Source organism: Podarcis gaigeae, assembly GCF_964106915.1.
Source record: "Podarcis gaigeae genome assembly, chromosome: 12".
NCBI lineage: Eukaryota > Metazoa > Chordata > Lepidosauria > Squamata > Lacertidae > Podarcis > Podarcis gaigeae.
In genome coordinates, this window is record NC_139688.1 from 1,577,462 (window position 1) to 1,596,873 (window position 19,412).

General features: G+C 50.2%; 1 protein-coding gene across 4 annotated transcripts; it reads right to left on the bottom strand.

Annotated features, from left to right (window-relative positions):
- Positions 1-2,909: 2,909 nt before the first annotated feature.
- Positions 2,910-17,535, bottom strand: FBXW5 (F-box and WD repeat domain containing 5). Of its 4 annotated transcripts, none has more exons than XM_083704149.1 (9): positions 17,428-17,535; positions 15,637-15,847; positions 14,584-14,741; positions 13,265-13,439; positions 12,144-12,292; positions 10,935-11,436; positions 9,697-9,844; positions 7,798-8,010; positions 2,910-6,356 (listed from the first exon to the last, which is right to left on the bottom strand). In XM_083704149.1, the coding sequence occupies exons 2-9, from the start codon at positions 15,818-15,820 to the stop codon at positions 6,110-6,112; spliced, it is 1,776 nt and encodes a 591-aa protein (XP_083560275.1). In that variant the 5' UTR covers positions 15,821-15,847; positions 17,428-17,535; the 3' UTR covers positions 2,910-6,109. The 4 variants fall into 4 exon arrangements, with proteins under 4 accessions (XP_083560275.1, XP_083560277.1, XP_083560276.1 ...); XM_083704151.1 differs by having other exon boundaries at positions 17,449-17,492; XM_083704150.1 differs by having other exon boundaries at positions 17,435-17,479.
- Positions 17,536-19,412: the final 1,877 nt, after the last annotated feature.

Genomic DNA, 19,412 nt, shown 5'->3' on the forward strand with positions numbered 1-19,412 from the left:
CCTTTAGACTTGATTTCATCAGAACTGAGTGAAGATGGCGGCTGAGATGCTGCAAACATATAGAGGGGAATCATAGACATAAAATCCACACAGAAACATATCATTGCTTGTTTCAACTCGCTTGTGGGAACAGCTCAGAGGCCGTGAAAGAAGGAAGGTTAACAACAGAGAGAATTAGAGGAACCATCGGAAATTACAATGAAAAGCAGTAGAGATATGAGATGATCAGAGCCCTCCGAACTTGAAGCATGGGAAGTCCTATTAAAAAAATTGTAATTTGGCAGAACATTTGGATTATTTGATATGTATAATTTGGAATATTTAATGTGATTTGATTGGATTGTTAAAGTGGAAGATTGAATAAAAATGAATTTAAAAAAGAGAGAGGGGAAAAAAGGAAAATAGGGACACTTTGGAGGGTATGTAATCAGCCAATGTGGGTGTTACTCTGTACATGCACTGGGGCAAGGAGTCACCAATGCTGAATCATTGGAAATGGAGGGTGAAAGAGCCAGGCTTCCTACACCTGGCAGTTCAGGGGGGTAGGAAACGGGGGGGGGGCTAGCAACATGTGGACGGCTGCAGCTTGGCAGTCCCTAACCCCAGTCAGCTAGTTGCTGCCCTGAGAAAGGAATTGTGCTTGTCTGTGCTTGATGTCTCGAGGCCTCCCTCTGCTTCTAAAGCAGAACAGGCTTTCAGGCCAAGCTTAGCCCGGCCGTGGGGCAACTGAGTGATGCCACCGCTGCCCTGGGACTTCCTTGCCCTGACTTGCTGGCATTTTCCTGGCTCATCCTTCTTTGCCGTTTTGCAAGGATCGTTGCTCTGAGGAAGCAGCTGGGGAATGGTTGCATAGATGGGGAAGGAAGGAAAGGTGCAACGTGGTTATTTGTGTGAGAAAGTGAAGCCCTCCCTGCTTTGCCTGGTCTGGCTTTTGAAAGGAGATGAAGTGAGGGGTGTCTGGGGGCATTAATAAAAAGAGGTGCCCTACTGGCCACTCTCATTCCTGCCAATCTGGGTTAAGGGTAGGGGCACTGCTGTAATCCTCCTCCTCCTCCTCCTGCTTGACTTCTCCATGTATTTGGGCTCCTTCAGGACCTTCCCAGGCAGACTGCAGTTCCAAAAGCCTCTCTGGGGAGGGGTGTCCTTCCTGGCCAAAATGCGGGACCAGAGACAGACCCTAGAAACGGAGCAGGAAGCCCAATGGCCGGCCGTTAGCTCTGCAAAACAGGGAGAGAAACTCAATCCAACGCAGCAGCTGCAACCCAGGCTCAGCTTGCAGTGTTCATGCAGCTGCAAGCCATTTTTTTCCTTTATATACCTGTCCCAGATCTCCTGAGACTTGATAGTGAGCACAAACTCAGGAAGGGAGGCTAGATTCCTGCTTGACTTGTGGCTGTAAATCATCTCAACACCTGCCCCCTGTTCCAGCCTGGAGGGAGAGGGAGGTGAGGGGACCGATTATGCGAGAGTATCTGCTTCCCCCGCAGGCAGAGACCATCACCTGCAGGTGGCCTAGTGGTTAGGATCCAGTGCTCTCACTGCCACAGCCCAGGTTTGATTCCCAGTCAGGGAATGTAGCTCAGCTGACAGAGCAGGAGACTCTTAATCTCAGGGTTGTGGGTTTGAGTCCCACTTTGGGCAAAGGATTCCTGCATTGCAGGGGGTTGGTCTAGATGACCCCCAGGATACCTTCTAACTCTACAATTCTGTGAGACTGTGATCCTTGGTCCTGTACACCTGAAGGAGCGTCTCTACCTCCATCGTTCTGCCCAGAAACTGAGGTCAAGCTCTGAGGGCTTTCTGGCAGTTCCCTCATTGCGAGAAGTGAGAGTAATAATAATAATAATAATAATAATAATAATAATAATAATAATAAATTATTTGTACCCCGCCCATCTGGCTGGGTTTCCCCAGCCACTCTGGGCAGCTTCCAACAAAGATGAAAAATACACTACAGGGAACCAGGCAGAGGGCCTTCTTGGTAGTGGTGCCCGCCCTGTGGAATGCCCTCCCAGCAGATGTCAAGGCAATAAACAACTATTTTACTTTTAAAAGACACCTGTTTTTGATACTTGGTTGGAAGCCACCCAGAGTGGCTGGGGAGACCCAGTCAGATGGGCGGGGTATAAATAATAAATTATTATTATTATTATTTTATGTGGGCAAGCGCAGCAAACCACCAGCGATTGCTGGACCTTGTGGGGAGGCAGGGCAGCTCATGGGAGGCAGAGCTGAGGACCCCCAGCACACAAAGTTTGGTACAGAGGGGCATGGTTCGCCTGCCATGAAACTGGTCCCAATTTCATTGAAGGCAGAGTTTCAAGACCCACAGTGCAAGCAGAGTGCAATTTTTCTTTGAACCCCCTTTTTGATGTTATTTATAACAGGGCAAGGCTATCCTTGCCTACTCAGAAGTAAGTTCCACTAAGTTCCACAGTGGTTAATCCAAGGTGGCTGCATCAAGGACTGCAAACGTAGCACCAAAGTACAGAATGACGCCATAAACCTTCCGTGTTTGCATATGGATTGAAACTGGTTCTGGTTTTGATTCTGGAGTCAGAGATGGAGTATTTGGATCAAGTCCAGTTTGCAAACTGTTCATACCTCAGCACGTGCTCCTAAACAAATGAATAAAAGCCTCTGGTGCGTTCCAGATAATGGAATGTTTCCTAACGTAAAGACCTTTGTGGCTACTTAATCATTGTTTAAGGAGAGGGGCAACATAATCCTAAGAAGTGTTCCCAGAATATGAAAACAAGCCATGTCAACAATATAATCTGGTTCACAGCACAAACCCTCTGAGAAGGTCATCTCCTAACTTTAAAATTCAGGATGCAAAAACTGCTGCAATCGCCCTTGGTTCTGACGTGCATCTGCATTCTCAGAAAGCTGCAGTCTCAGACTTCCACTTCGCCATTTCCTTCTTTTATTCACACATAAGGACTACCACCAAGACAAGCACAACTTGGTCAAAAAAGATGTGGGGGTTTTTTTTGTATTCTTAAGTGCTGATAGGTTGTATTTAGTCACACTCAACATATTTAAAATGCCAGCCTCTCGTACTTGCTGCTCGAAATTCACTCTTACCCTGAACACTTAAAACTGAACATGCACCCTTTTTGGGAATCATGGAATTTGTCGAGTCGGAAGAAACCCTGAAGATCATTTGGTCCAGCCCCTGCAATGCAGGAATCTCAATCCAAGTATCTCTGACAGACAGCCATCCAACCTCAAAGAAAGGAAGGAAGGAAGGAAGGAAGGAAGGAAGGAAGGAAGGAAGGAAGGAAGGAAGGTCCATCACTTTCCATCCCACAGTTGATCAGCTCTTACTGCTAGATATTTATTTCTACATTAGGCCCGCAACTGACACAGGGGGTTGTGTTTCAAAGATCACACCTAAAGCCAAAATCGCATCTGTCAGAGCCCATTGGGTTCCAGGAAGCAAGAGACTGCTGTTTGTGGCAAGGAGGTCAGCAGGAGAGAGGGGAGTCAGAGGAGACCCGTCCACCCTCTTGCCATCTGCAACTACCCCTCCCTCCCGCTAGCCTTGCGCCTGCTGAGCAGGGGGCTGGACTAGATGGTCCCTTGTGGTCGCTTTACAATTCTATGATTTCTGCACCTGCAGTCAATCTACACCTCCCAGCTGCAGCACCAGATGGAAAGCAGAGTGTCAGGTGTGCGTGCAGGAGCCAGGCCCTGTGACCAGTAGGACTTTGCAGGACTGGGGCCTTCCTAAGTTTGTTCTGGAGAGCCAAGGCGCGGCCTCACAGGTGAGGCTGAATGGTAACTCACAGCACCTGGTGGCAAGAGCTGGGAAGAGTTATAAGGTCTGCATTTCCCTTCAGCTCTTTGCCACAGCAACACATTCCCTGCCTTGCTGCGTTTGGTTTCTTGCTTCTTGATCCTTGGCTTCCTGACTCCTGGCTTCTGCACCCCCGTTCCTGCTCCCACCCCGCCATCTTGCCCCTGGTCCTGATGTCCCCTGCCGGGACTTCGGTCACCCGTGAACCGGACTGCGACAGAGAGGGCCGATGCTTTTACTTGTCGGAACTGCTTAAACTGTTCTTTTAAAAAACTGAATGGGGCTTTTGTTGTTGAGATTCTTCTTTCATATTTCACATACACGACACATCAAATATTCTTCACAGAATTCCTGCATGGCAGGAGGCTGGACCAGCTGAGCCTTGGGCTTCCTTCCAACTCGACAATTCTATGGTTCTAAGCAGGGCTTTTTCTTCAGCTGGAACTCACCGGAACCGAGTTCCAGCACCTCTTTGGTGCCTTCCGCCAGCTTGTGGGGCCGTGTGCTGGGCGGCGTCACGGGGCCTGGGGCTCAACATCTTTGGGTGGGTGCTCAGCAAGTTCCACCCACCTCTTTCTCTAGAAAAAAACCAAAACCTGGATCCAAGTATCCAGCAGGAACAGTCTCTGCCATTACTTGTAATTATGCCAGTTTTCCGATTCTTTGATCCATGCAAAACTTTTGTGTGGGTTTTTCAAAATGCATCCTCTGGCAACGTCATGGAAAAGACTTTGCCGCAACTTAGAAGGAGAGCCAGACTCTGCAATTAATACAGTATTGGACCAATACCTGCCAGTCTCTCTCCCGCCCTGTTCTTCAGGAGGATTTACGAGAACCAACCAACCAGCCTTTATTTCTGTTCTTCCTTTATAGCTCCTTTCCTTGCCCTGACCCGCCATCCCCGCCCTCCAAGCTCCCAGGCTTCTGAAATCTATTTTTAAATGGCTCCACTGATCTCTGCTAATGGCTCAGCAGCCCTGTCTTGCTACAACTTTGGAAACAGAAGCCCTACGTTTCCACGGATGCAGCAGGAAGTGGGGAAGCGCCCAAAAGGTACATCCAGGAGAGAGGTCTGTGGAGAGGCTGCTTTATTTTCACGCAAGCTTTCAAGTGGTGAAAGGAAGCCAGATGGGGCACCCAGAGATACATCCGAACTAGCAAGTAGGGACTTGGCAGCTAGGAAAAAAGAAAATCTCATCCTCAAATTCCCTCCCCATTTGGCACTGTGCTTGCCTGCCCCCGCCCCCCGGCTTAGCAACTTTCTCTTTCCCTCCTGGCCTCCGTGTAAAGGCAAAGTGGGTGTTTGGGAGTGCTCTGGACAAAAGCAAAGAGCTTCTGCAACCAGGGTGCTCAAACCAGGGTGAGCGCCGCCCTGGTTGCAGAAGCTCTGCAACCAGGAGGGAACGAGGAGCAGGTGGCGGCTCAGCGCAGAAACAGCCAAAGGCATGTTTCCAATTGGCTTACTGGGCAGAGCCAGAGACCCTGGACTCTCTGGAGTGCGAGGCTGCCCCACAGACCGATTCCTGGCTAAAACACAAACCTGCCAGATTGTAGGGTCCACGTGCCAAGGGAAATAATAAGTTAAATGTGTTTTTCAATCTACCTAGAGATGAGCAGGAGGGGCTCAGCCAGGGCACTATTTCATGATCGGCTGTAGAACAGGAGCACTGTGGAAACGTTTTTTTCTGCCCATGGAAACAGAAGGAGATCAGCGTTTGGGTGGCAGGAGTGAGAGGGGTTTGGAGGTTTCTGGTACGACATGTTAATACTGTGCCCTCTTGCGATTTCCCCAGGGCTCTGCCATAGTTGCCTTAACTGAGAAGCAGTGCCATAGCGTGGGTTGCCAGTGCCCGGGCTGTGCAGAGGGTGGTGGTGGTGGGAGCAATGGAAACAAACGGAGTACGCATGTGCATTCAACTGCCTAATGGTGCCTGCATCATCCAGGAGATTGCAGCCACAGAGATAAGAAAAGAAGAGTCGTTCTGGTGTCTGGAGAGGTCACTTCCTGGTTCTCATGAAGGAGCCATTTTGAACGGACCCCAGTGGTGGAAGCACATAGCTGTGCTGAGGCAGCCCCAGGTGTCAAAATCTGCACCCCTAACCATTTTGAGCCCAGGGCAACTGCAGCTGAACGGGTTTCCCCTCTTAGCCAGCGAACCCCACCCCGGAAACTCCAGAACCCCCTTCTAATCTCACCCCAGGCCACTGGGCCCGCTGTCTGTCTACGGCAGGGTTTTTCACGAGGGAGCCCGGCCGCAGCAAGCAGACACGGTGACCTTGCAGGTTGCAGGGCCACAACGGTTCAGTTCACCTCCTCCGGTTCGTGACCCAAGAGAAGGAGAGCTTCTGTGGCCGCGGCTTCTCAGCCTGAAGGAGCCTCACGGTGCGGGGGGAGCGCCACACTTTGATGGCCCCGTCGTCGCTGGCCGTCAGCAAGAGTTCCTGTTCCACGGGGCTGAAGGCCACCGAGTTGACCACGTCGCTGTGCTGCAGCTTGGCCAAGCAGATCCCATAGTGCCGGTCCCAGACGTAGCCGTGGTGATCCTCCGCCCCACTGCGAGGGATACGAGAGAGAACGGTCGCAACAAAACAGGGACTTGCCTTCTGCAGCAAAGGCCGCTGCAGAAGACATCAAGATTCTAGTCCTCAGTATTATTACTAAGTGGCTGGTACCAGGTGTGGCAAATGGCCTTTTACTACAGGGGCAGGTAAATCTTGCTTGCAGCGAGGATCCACCTTGTTTCTACAGTTGCAAGGTGTTTTTAAATTGTTTTTAATAGTAGAGTAGGAGAGCTGAAAGTAATGCCCATATTTTTCACATCTGGTAACCAATGCACTCCTTGGGTTTCAGATAGTACATTTTTAGATGAGTCTAAAAAGCCTGGGACATAATATTTCACAGCCTTCTAGCAGCTGTGTAGGCTCACTGACCAGAAGTAAAGTAATTAACATTAATTCTGCAATTGTATACTCGATTCTGACCAAACGAAGACTCCGAGAGCAAAATATAAATCAGGAAGCTTTGTTTGTTCAGAATGAAGTATACACGTCCATAGTTAATGCTAAATACAGCCGTACCCTGGAAGTCGAACGGAATCTGTTCTGGAAGTGTGTTCGACTTCCAAAACGTTCGGAAACCAAAGCGCAGCTTCTGATTGGCTTCAGGAAGCTCCTGCAGCCAATCGAAAGCCATGGAAGCCCCATCACACATTCAACTTCCAAAAATAGTTTGCAAACTGAAACACTCACTTCTGGGTTTGTGGCATTCAGGGGCCAAAACATTCGACTCGCAAGGTGTTCGTCGACCAAGATACCTGACTTCTGGTAAATGAGGCACCAGAGCTGCTAGAGGGCTATGAAAATTTGTGTCCTGGGCTTTTTAGATTTGTCTACTCATATACTGTACTATCTAAAAAACAAAGTGGGGCATTGGTTGCCAGATGTGAAATATCTTGGCATTATTTTCCTACTCCAGTATAATGCTGTACCCTGCTCCGGGATCTTGCGGTGAAGGGAAGGCAATCAATAAATCAATATCCTGATTTAATTTATACAATTTATCTGTCGCAGATTGCAGGAAGCTCCTCTCCTCCTCTGCTCAAGAGAAGAGAAGAGACAGCCCTTTCGGTTACTGATGTTCTCAGCCTCAAAATCTTGTGAGTATGAGAACTAAATCCAACAATTCTTTCTTTCTTTAAGGCATCATCCACACAAGCTGTTGCAACGAGCTCTGTAGCTGCAGCCTGCATTGAGAGAGATGCATTGAGGGTCAGGCAAAGGCCTGTCACTTTCAGCAAAGCGGGTCCGCCAGGCCGGGGGCTCAGATGCCAGACTGGACTTCCCCACTGCTGGTTCTCGCAACGGCCTGCAGGCCACTGTGGTGGGGAAGGGCATTCAGGTTGAGGGGAAAGGCTGAAAGAGCAGGGAAGTGCAGTTGGGCCCCCCACTCCACCCCACAGACCGAAGGACTCTGACCAGCTCCTCCTTCAGCTCACCTGGCCACAAAGTCTCTGCTGACATCCAAGAATATGAAGAAGAAGTCGTTGCTGGGAGTGTGCGCCCGGTGGCCTCGCAGGGGTCCCTGGGCCTCCGTCATGGTCTTGAGGTCCACCACGTGGAGGTCGATCTCCTCAGAGATGGGGGGCGGGTGCAAAGGATCAGAAATGACAGAATCCTGGGGCCAGGCCCGGCTGTTCACGTACAAGTACCTGCAGGCAAGGCAGGGAGGAAGAAGAGGAAGAAGAAGAAGAAGAAGAAGAAGAAGAAGAAGAAGAAGAGGAAGAGGAGGAGTTTGGATTTGATATCCCGCCTTTCACTCCCCTTCAGGAGTCTCAAAGCGGCTAACAACCTCCTTTCCCTTCCTCCCCCACAACAAACACTCTGTGAGGTGAGTGGGGCTGAGAGACTGTAAAGAAGTGTGACTGGCCCAAGGTCACCCAGCAGCTGAATGTGGAGGAGAGGGAAGCGAACCCGGTTCACCAGATTACGAGTCTACTGCTCTTAACCACTATACCCTGCTGAAAGAGGGGGTTCAGTGGGGCTCCCCCCCACTTGCCTCCACATGACCCAGGAAAGGGAGCAGTTAAGGGGGAAGAAGACCCTTCTCTGCCCCCAATCCTGAAGAGGTGCTGCTGCCAATTGGGGCAGGTGATACTAGACTAGATAGACCCCCGAAATAAGGCAGCTTCATCCATTCAGCCAAGAATAGCTGAAGCTCAGGACTGTGACCAGCACAGGCAGCGATTGGGGGGGGGGCTCCTTAAAGTTCTTGTCGCTCTGAAGAGGCTTCTGCACTTGACACTCCCCTTGGAGACTGGGCTGTCTTTTCTGGCAAGCTGCTCCCCAGTAGATCGCCTTCCATGACTAAGAATGTAGGAAGAGCCTGCACGATCAGGCCAAAGGGGGCCCAATCTTGTCCAGCATCCTGTTCTCACAGTGGCCAACCAGATGCCCCAGAGGGAAACCCGCGAGCAGGATCCGAGCGCAAGAGCAGTCCTCTCCCCTTCTGGGGTTTCCAGGAACTGGTCTTCAGAAGCACGGCTTCCTCTCTGGAGGCAGAGCAGAGGCACTGACAGCCCTCTCCTCTTCCACCAATTTGCCTAATCCTCTCTTGAAACCAACCAGGCCGCTGGGCAACCCTGCTTCCAGTGGGAGGGAGTTCCACAGGTCCACTAGGCGCTGTGTGAAGAAGGGCTTCCTTCGATCTGTCCTGAATCTCCCAACCATTTAAAGGATGAGTGGATTTTCCCTTTTAAACTTCCCAAGACCACATTCTCCAGGTGTCTGTCTAAAACTCCTGGTAGAGGACAAGGATCTAGAGATCCAAATTCTGTGCATCTCCCATAAAACTTAGGGAACAAGTTGTACTACCAAAAGGTTTTAAATGACAAGTTTAGGTTATGTTTTAGTGACCAAGATTTAATATATATTTTTAATTGCTGCTATATCTGAGTTGTCTCTGTTATACCCAATTGCAATTCAATGTATTCCTGTTGTGTTTTGTATATTGTATATTGTATATTATTGTAAGTGAGCCGGAACTGGTCTGTGACTGTAATAATAAAATTCAATTCAATTCAATTTCCAGGGTGTGAAACAAGGCAGGGTCTTTCCCAGATACCACTGGGGACCAAACTTGACTGGGCCTTCTGAAGACAAATGGGGCTGGGGGGGGGGGTCTTCTGCAAGAGCTAAGGGTCCATATCCACCCCTCAGCCTCAGGCAAAGGGGCTTTCTCATCCCTGGCACCCAACCCTCCTTTACCTGGAGCTTCCGGGGAAGACACCTGGGGAATTTCTGCCTGCAAAAGAACCCTGCTACCTCCTACCCTTCAGACGAGATTTCCCCCCTCCTCCTCCTTCCATATGGTTGGCAGCCCCTCCCCGCCTCCTTACCTGTGGTCAGGGGAGAGGGCCATGCCGATAATGTGCCCGTGGAAATCAATGACGTGGTCGAGCGAATCAAAGAACTTGTCCGAGTTCCTCTCCTCTCCAAGGACGGGGCCTGCGGTCGTCATCTGGTGAGGCGAGATCTGCTTGATCCCTGGGGGAGCACAGGGGGGGGGGGGGGGGCAAGAGGCAAGAAGATCAGGAACAACTTTCTGAGGCCAAGAGCTGCTCAACAGTGAAACGGTCTCCCTCAGAAGGTTGTGGATTCTCCTTCCTTGGAGGTTTTTAAGCAGAGGTTGGGTGGTCATCTGCTATGGATGCTTCAGCTGTGATTCCTGCATTGCAGGGGGTTGGACTGGATGACCCTCGGGGTCCCATCCAACTCTATGATTCTATGTTATCAAAATAAAAAACCGACACCAGGGTCTCCATTTTTTACACGAGTGTGTCTCTGGCGGTCTTCAGTGCCTGGGGTCAGACCAGAAGGTCCTGCTTTCAGAAAACGGGGAGTATGAAAATGACGACCACCTCCCCTTTTTCTCCCCAGAAACTAATAATAATAACATAATTTAATAATGATAATTTATTATTTATATTCTGCCAATCTGGCTGAGTTTCCCCAGCCACCCTGGATGGCTTCCAACAGAATATTAAAAATATGATTAAACATCAAACATTAAAACCTTCCCTAAACAGGGCTGCCTTCAGATGTCTTCTACATGTCATATACTTGTTTATTTCCTTGACATCTGAGGGGAGGGCGTTCCACAGGGCGGGCGCCACCACCGAGAAGGCCCTCTGCCTGGTTCCCTGTAAACCCACTTCTCGCAGGGAGGGAACCGCCAGAAGGCCCTTGGAGCTGGACCTCCGTGTCCGGGCAGAACGATGGTGGTGGAGACGCTCCTTCAGGTACACTGGGCCTTTGAGGCTGTTTAGGGTTTCCAAGGTCAGCACAACACTTTGAATTGTGCTTGGAAACATGCTGGGAGCCAATGTAGGAGAGAGGCGGCCCTGAAACTCGAGGTGCCCCTTAGCTATCACAGCTACCAGTTGTTTGCAGGCTGTTTTTCACACTGCCCAATAATAATAATAATAATTTATTATTTATACCCCGCCCATCTGGCTGGGTTTCCGCAGTCACTCTGGGCTGCTTCCAACAGAACATTAAAATACAGCAATGCATCAAACATTAAAAGCTTCCCTAAACAGGCCTGCCTGAGCCCCACAGAAATACCCCCCCTTACCAATCTGGTGTGGGGAGAAGGCGAGGCAGCCAGTGGTGAAGATCAAGTATTTCTTAGTGCTCCCCTCCGTGGACAGCAGGTTGGGCTCGGGGGGCTTCGTCCTGTTCTGCGCCAGGAGCTGGGCGACTTTGGCTTCCATCTGTAGCTCCGTCATGACAGGCCGGACTCGCCCCTCGATGATGTCCGTCAGGAAGCGGCCCAGCCCACTGCCAGCGCCCGCCTGGTTCTCTGCCCCGGAGGAGCCCGGTTCTGGTGTTGCCTTCTGCTTGGCCTGCTGCTGCTCCTCCGCCTGCTCTTCCTCCTCCTCGCTGTCGCTGCAGAGGTTGGGGGCCTGGCAGGGGCTCCTGGTCCCGCCCTCCAAGTGCTCCCCATGGTTCAGGAGGAGGTCAGAAGGGTCGTAGCGGCTGCAGTCTGCCACGGTCACCATCCGGATCTTGCTGGCGTTCAGGTTCTGGATCTTGAACAGCCTCTTCACCACGTTCATGTTCTCAGACTCGACACCCTGCAAGCCCAAGAGGAGGGAGCTGCTGTGGGTCTCCTTCTGCTGTGGCGTTTAAGGCAGCTTTACTTGGTCACGGGGGAAACCATGAAAGAGGAGCCCAACACACCTGTAAACCACACAGGCTTCTATGCAGGCAGCCCCTCGCTTTAGCTTTACACACACATAGAAATTAAGTCATGCTCTCAGAGCTGGGTTCCTCCTCTCCACCAGGCCTGCTCAAGGCTGAGTTTTCCCTGCCCAAACACACTTCATATTGCCAGAGCAAGCAGATCCCCTCAACGATGTCCTTTCCCGCACTTGATTTGTGCATTTCTCTGCTGCCTATCAAAGCATGCGCTGGGATTCCGAATACAGAGGGATGGTGAGGAAGCCAGTTCCCTTTCCCTGCAAAAGCCAACAGCCCCCGGCACCCGGGCAGTACGGCTGGGCAATATTTGGTTTTCTACATCGTGATGCATCACCAGCTAAACATTTCAATATACTGATATATCACGATGCCTGAAATAAGGATGGAGCTGCAGAGAGGCATTGGCTGGCTTCAGAGTTTTCCCCACATTGTGATTTTTGCATAGGGGACACACACACAGACCATGACTGGCAATATATATTGCCAGGTCAGAAATTATGAAACCAATATCATGATATGGACTTGGAAACTGTTTGCAAATATCTCGCCCAGCCCTAGCGGGCAGCCCCCCCTCGCCCACCTGGAAGGCGTTGTTCAGCCACAGCACAGAGCAGGAGGTGTAATTCCCCATACGGTGCAGGTTCCCAGAGATCAGGTGCGTCTCGTTCAGCCAGCAGCCAAACACGTCGTAGGGCTTGTTGCGAACCCGGGACAGGAGGGCAAAGTTTTCTGGAAGGAGAAAACGCCGAGAACCGAATATGGCTTTTGTTGTTGTTGTTGTTGTTGTTATTAATGACATTTAAAAACTGCCTTTTATCTTCCAAGGATCTCAAGGTGGCCACGTGGTTCTCCCCCTCCCCATTTCATCCTCACAACAACCCTGTGAGGTAGGACTGACCCCTATCAAACTGTTGCCGGTTGCTTTCTACTTCGCTCTAAGTCTCTTCCTTCACAGATAGATGTTTTGCAAGCAGCCTTAAAACTATGCTGGGGGTGGGGGTGGGGAATCTGTGCTACAGGGAACCAGGTGGAGGGCCTTCTTGGTGGTGGCGCCCGCCCTGTGGAACGCCCTCCCATCAGATGTCAAAGAGATAAACAACTACTTGACATTCAGAAGACATCTGAAGGCAGCCCTGTTCAGGGAAGTTTTTAATGTGTGACATTTTAGTGTATTTTTGGTCTTTGTTGGAAGCCGCCCAGAGTGGCTGGGGAAACCCCGCCAGATGGGCGGGGTACAAATAAATAATAATAATAATAATAATAATAATAATAATAATAATAATAATTTGTTCTGCTACTTGCAAGGCCCTCCATGTCCCTGGAGTCAAGTGGGGAGGGGACCTTAGAGCGACCAGCTCCTGTGCAGCTTCTGCCACCTCTCCTCTCTGCCTTTGCTTCCTCTGTAGAGGCTGAACTGCTTTCTGCACCTGGCTCCTCTTGCTTGCAAAAGCCTGTTGCCTCTTCAGCACCCAACCATTCCTTCCCCTCTGACCAGTCCACCACCCCACTCCCCGAGCTCTGAGCCTCCCCCTTCTGTGGCCTCCCTAGGGGGTTCTCTGGCAGGTACTTTCCTCTGTTCCTCCTCATCCAGCCAGTCCTTGACACCAGCAGACTTTGCTAAAGGAAGGCAGCTTCCAGGAAGCTCATTCTTAAGCTTTGTGGGGTGACAAGGGAGGAACAGCTAAGCCCATTGTTTTTTACCCAGATCGATGACAGCGATCTCGCCTGAGGAAGTAGTCCGGGGCCCCACGAAGACCCCAGAGACAAGGAGGAGGGAGTCGTCTGCGTTGAACTGGGAGAACTGGGTGTACTTCCAGTTGTACTTCTTCATGCTGGTGCTGTGGAGCAGGGAGAGAGGCAGGCCATTGTTCCAGATCTGCCAAGAGAAAGTAGGAAAGGGAGGCCCATCAAGATGGCTGGGCAGCAAAAGGGCAGCTCTAAGTTACTAGTCCTTATCGCCGGGAGACACACTTGGAAGAGGACGGGCGATGTCCTCTGAGGAGCTGAGGGCCCAATCTTCTGCTTGTCTCTCCTCTGAAATGTCCCACTGTGTCCCAGCGCAGCTTCCCGCTGATATACAATTTCACTTGGGTCTCTAGCTGCTGTTGGACTGCAACTCCCATCATCCCAAATAGCAGGACCAGTTGTCAGGGATGGTGACAACAGCTGGAGACCCAAGTTTGGGAAACCCTGGTTTAGATTTTTGTCCCTCTCATGATCAGCAAAACCCACTCCAGAAATAATGCAATGCAGTCAAACCTCGGTTCTTGAACGGCTCAGTTTTTGAACGCTTTGGCTCCTGAACGCCGAAAACCCAAAAGTAAACGCTCTGGTTTTCAAACATTTTTTTGGAACTCGAATGTCCGATGCGGTTTCTGTTCGAGTGCAAGAAGCTCTTGCAACCAAAGCCTTGGCTGTCAGAAGTTTTGGAAGTCAAATGGTCTTCCGGAATGGATTATGCCAAGGTTTGACTGCATAAAAGAGACCATGAACGTTGGTCTTGAGTTGGAGAATTTAGTCTTTCTATGGGAAATCACTGGAAGAGCTGCAGGAATGCAGGAATCTTCTGTCCAACATGGGACTCAAATTCATGACCCTGAGAGGTTACGTGTGTATTTAAAGTACAGGACACACAGTCCTGCCTTAGATTGCCCCCCCCACCTTTTCACAGAACCCTAGTGCTGGAAGGGACCCTGAGGGTCATCCAGCCCAACCCACGGCAATACCCGCCTTTCCTCCAGGAAGGTTTCGGCAGCACACATGAGGCTCCCTCGCCTGCTTATGCCATCCTCACAACAACCCTGCAAGATGGGTGAAGCAGAAAGGATGACTGGGCCCAAATCACCCTCTTCTCTTCAGGGCTGAGGCGGGGCTCTGCTCTCAATTCCCATCACCGACGCAGGGATCAAAACAAGCAACCTACCTTCCAGGGCTGCTGTGAGGATTACGGAACAAAGCTTCAACTGCTTGAAACACACTGTGTTATAGTTAGGATTCGTTCCCCCTCCGCCCTGCTTCACCTTAACGGTACAGTCCTTGGAGCAGGAGGCCAGCAGGTAGCCATTGTGGGAGAAGCTGAGGTGGAGGACTTGGTCACTGTGCTCCGTCAGCGTCTGAACCTCCACGCAGGGGATGGTGTCAGACAGCCGCTGGAACTCGCCATACCAGGAAGTGGCAGCTGCAGAGGAAAGAGGAAGAGGAGGAGGAGGAGGGCAGCAGGACCCAACACCCCTCACTGAAAATCTGAAGAAATTACCAGACCACCTCCATCAAGCCTCCTTTCCCTCAGGCACCGCCAGCCCCGGAAATGGGCCAGCATTTGGCCATCATAGGAGCAACTGTTCAGAAACTGGTGTCCAGGTTTTGGTTTTCCTTCTCCCTCTCCTCCCTCTTTCCTTGTGTGCCATGGTCTTGTTTTGTTTTGTGGATTGTAAGCCTGCAGGCGCAGGGACTGTCTTGTTTTGCTTGTATATGTGTTACTCTGGGAGCCTTTTTAGCAGGAGTGCCCAGCACACATGCTCTATACCAGGGGTAGGCAACCTAAGGACCATGGGCCGGATGCGGCCCAATCGCCTTCTCAATCCGGCCCGCAGATGGTCTAGGAATCAGCGTGTTTTTACATGAGTAGAATGTTTTATTTAAAATGCATCTCTGGGTTATTTGTGGGGACTGCCTGGTATTTTTACATGAGTAGAATGTGTGCTTTTATTTGAAATGCATCTCTGAGTTGTTTGTGGGGCATAGGAATTCGTTCATTATTTCCCCCCCTTCAAAATAATAGTCCAGCCCACCACATGGTCTGCGGGATTGTGGACCAGCCCATGGCTGGGAAAGAGTTGTCTGCTCTGCAGGCTGAGCTATCCCAGCTGAAGATCTACAAGTGTTGTTCCCTGCTTCCTCTCTCTGCCTTGAGTGCGAGATTCACTCTCCAGCCTGTTTCCAATTTTCCTCATTCGTCAGCACTAAGCCTCACCTCCAAACCAAGCTGACCCCAGTACAGGGCAACAGGTTAGGGGCACAGCAATTACTCTTTTCCAGTTTTGAGGCTGACTGCTCTGCAAGGGAGGACATACCTGGGTGTCGTGGGACGTCCCGGGCTACTGGATAGTATCTGTAGAAAAGGTCCTTCCAGAGCACTTCGTCCAGCGCCACGGCATGCCACTGCCGGCACACGAGCCCCGCTGAGAGGACGTCCGAGTAGTCCAAGTACAGGAATATCTCAAAAAGGATGCTGTCAGGGAGAACCCCACCGTCCATCGTGGCATCCTGTCACCGCCAACCGCCCTGCAAGACCAAGGGAAAGGGCGACAGGTTTAGGCAAAGGATGCTCCAGGAGAAGAAGCGGCTATGACGAAAAAGAGAGACAGCATGGTGCAGTATTTGGACTAGGAACTTGGAAACCAGGGTTCAAATCCCTGGTCACAGTCAGTGAGAACAAAACAGTGCCTGCTCCTGCAGGCTTTCGATCTTCGAGAAAGACAGACACGAGAGGAGATAGGGATGGATGAGGATGGAATGGGGGGGAGCAAACTCAGGCAGCAACCTGTACAATTTCTTGTTGCCAGTGTTAGAAACTGAGATATGGAAGCCAGGAGCTAAATGGCACCTTAAACCGAGGTTATGGGAGCAACAATGGAATGTCCCACCTTTTTTATGGCAAGAATACAAAGCTGAAAATGAATGAACTGCAGCTAAAATCTTATGTTCATTTTTCACATGGCCTAGTCCTTCCCCTGCCCATCCCCTAATATTCTTAAGAGGGTCTCTTCTCCAGTCTTCAGAGTAGCTGGGGTCCTCCTTTCCTCCCACTCTGCAGTCTTAATCTCAAATCTTAGGTGTCCTACTGCGCCCAGAGCTCAAAAACTGCTTGCGCTAATGAAATTCACTGTTGCAAAATGCACCTAGAAAAATGGGAGTTTCGGACACTGCTTGTTGTCAAATAACTTGGGAATTTGTAGGGGGAAACCCCCTCTCCCTTCTGCTTCAAACCTTGTGAGGCCTTGCCGGCATGTAACACCTCTGCTGATAATTTGCTGCTGGGCCCCGTTCAAGGTGCTACTATGAGCATATAAAGCCCTTAACAACTCGGGACCAATTTACCTAGCAGATTGTGGGTCTATTGGTGCCCACTGGCCCTCTTCAAGTGGCAGAACTGGCCCTGCGGAACAGGTCTTATGTGGCAAGAACCTGGTCGCTTAATGTGGCAGCACCGGCACTTTGGAGCTCCCTGCCCCTTGGGCCCAGGCAGGTGCCATCTGCTAAAAAAATTCCCTGCTTAGATATGCTTCACCCAAATGCTTAGGAAAACAAGGTCATTGCCATCTGCTTGAGTATTTTCACAACGGTGTGTTTTTAAATGTAGGGTTGTGGGTTCCCCCTCTATTTTGCAGTTTTATCTTTTTTGAAAAAAATAATAATTTTTATTTGATTTTACGAGTGCAAAATTAGAAAAATAAATAAATACATATCCACATTTAGAGATTTCTCTCAATCTCCAGACTTCCCACCCTCCCCTCCGGGGGTCCCATTGTCAGTTTTATCTTATTCTTTCTGGTTTTCTGCAATGGAGGGGTGCATAAATGTTAGGAAATACATAATAATAAATAACAAACCAGCCAAAACTGCCTCCTGCCCCCCCCATAGAGATACTCTCCCCATTTCTCCCCCCCCCCCTTCCCAGCTCCCCTCTTGGGCCTTTTGACTGGTTTGTTCTGGTTCTCAGCCCCCAAACTGGTCCCCTTCCCCCACACCCATACAGACTCCCCTCCCCCTCGCATCTCTTTGGGGACCCCTCCCCCCCGGCATCCCCTCCCCCCCCGCATCCCAGGCGACTCCCCCCACCGTTCCCCCCCACAACAACACACCTCCTACCAGCTGCTTCCTACATCATTTCCGGAAGGGCCCTTCCGCTTCCGGCCGCCACCGTCAGAAGCCGTCTTCCGTTCCCTGCTCTATGCTTAGCCCCTCTAGGCATTCTTTCTCCGTGGTTCCCCTCCCTCGTCCGCCGCTCTCCCTGCGCAGGCGCGGCGGGAGAAGACGAGCCCGGAGACGGCGAAAGGGGGGGGGGAGCAATCCGGTGTTTGGCCACAAGAGGGCGCGCGGCCGCGGCGCCTCCTGGCGGAATATTGTGCATTGCAGAAGAAAAATGTGGGCTTTTGCTTTAATTGAGAGAGAGGGAAGGAGAATTCGTGAAGATGGGTCCACATTAAAACATATTGGTCATTATGTTACTGCTATAATAATTTTAAGGTCATATATATATATATATATATATATATAATAATGTTCATAAATGTACCAACCAAACACATACAAATATGTAAAACACATGTCTGAAACCCACAGAAAAGACCTGAAACCATTTTCTCTCTCCCAAAATGACCTCAAATATTTCTCTGCAAGGTCGAAGGAAATGGGAAATCTCCCCATTGTCTCTTTCACAAATTCTCTCTTAAGGGCACAGTTAAGATATGAATAGGGTGTGAGCCTGTGACCTGGACCTGGATTCAGGAACAGAGTAACAAAAGAGTGGCCAGGATGCCCAGGGAATCCAGTCAAGCAACCGAGCAGACAGGGGGGGGGACCAACGCGCTCAGATTTCTGTTCTAGTCCGCCCCTCCTGTGATGTATGTATGATGCATTGTGGGAGGTGGTCCTGGGACACACCCCTTCTGTGATATATATATGATGGGGGGTGGTCTTGAACTGGAGGGTGGGAATTTCAAAAGTCTATATAGGAGTTTGCACACCACTGTTCTCAGTTCCTCTCCTTCCTCCTGCGTGTGAGAGGAGCCCCCCCCCCCCCCGTTGCAACAGCTTTAATAAAGATCAAGCTTACTAGCTGCTTATCAATATTCTCTGGTTGGCCTCTGTTATTTTCTCCTACAGATAGAGAACCTACAAAAGGACTCTATATGGGTTCTTGGGTACCCCATAAGGGAAAAGGAGCAGTTTTTTTCTCATAACTTTGTGTTTATGGGATGTTTCCACAAAACGGCAGCAGTCCTTGCAATACTTTTTTTTAAAAAAAAGATATAAAAAGTTGTTATGAACATTAGTTTTTTAGAGCTAAGGATTGCGAATTGTGAGGTCAGAAGGCCATGAGACAAAGATATGGGCAGAGGTTATAATTGCACAATTAACCATGGCCAGAGAGGGAGAGAGAGTTGCTGATAACACAAATATCCTGGCATTGGTACACCAATGAGCACATGCAGAGTTATTTACACTGTGCAAACCAAAGCTTGGTTCAGATTCAGAATTGAGCTTGAACTGTAACTCTGCCATTTCCCACCAAAACCTTTGTTCCACCCTGGTCATATTAAAGTCAATTGTAACAGGGAAAAAGAAGTAAATCCGTTATCCCTCTTGCAACAAGGAAGGAAATTGCCAGGGAAAGAAATAGTAAGCTCCATGGAGCCTCCATTTCCAAAGGTACTTTACCCGTGGAGACCAGCTATTTCCTCCAAGGCGGCAACACCTGTCCAGCTGTGTCCACTGTGTGAAAAGGAATGGGGAGTTAGATGTAGCCTTATCTCAGCAGCCCTGAAACAGAGGCATAAAACTGGGGAGGGCTGTTGCCATCTTGCCTTGTGCACAGCCTTCCTATTGGGGTAACCTTGGCTAAGCTGGTGGCCTCCAGATGTGCTGCTGGGGGAATGACAGGAGCTGTGGTCCAAAACAGCTGGATCCCCCCCCCCCCGGTTGGCCAAGGCTGCATTTGGCCATCTGACACACCACTGTGGGAAATTAAGATGTTGGTCTGATGTCTGCAGGACTTACGAAAGCAGGCACATCACAGCACAACACCTAGGCTAATTGATGGAACTCACTGCCACAAGATAAGGTA

Bases quoted from the DNA above. Each gene is read 5' to 3' on its own strand.
- FBXW5 (XM_083704149.1), bottom strand. From the start codon at position 15,820: ATGGACGGTGGGGTTCTCCCTGACAGCATCCTTTTTGAGATATTCCTG. The intron at 13,440-14,583 runs GTGAAGCAGGGC...TTCTCTTGGCAG, and splicing joins CCAAGGACTGTACCGTTAAG to ATCTGGAACAATGGCCTGCC. The intron at 11,437-12,143 runs GTGGGCGAGGGG...TTGGGCTTGCAG, and splicing joins GGCTGAACAACGCCTTCCAG to GGTGTCGAGTCTGAGAACAT.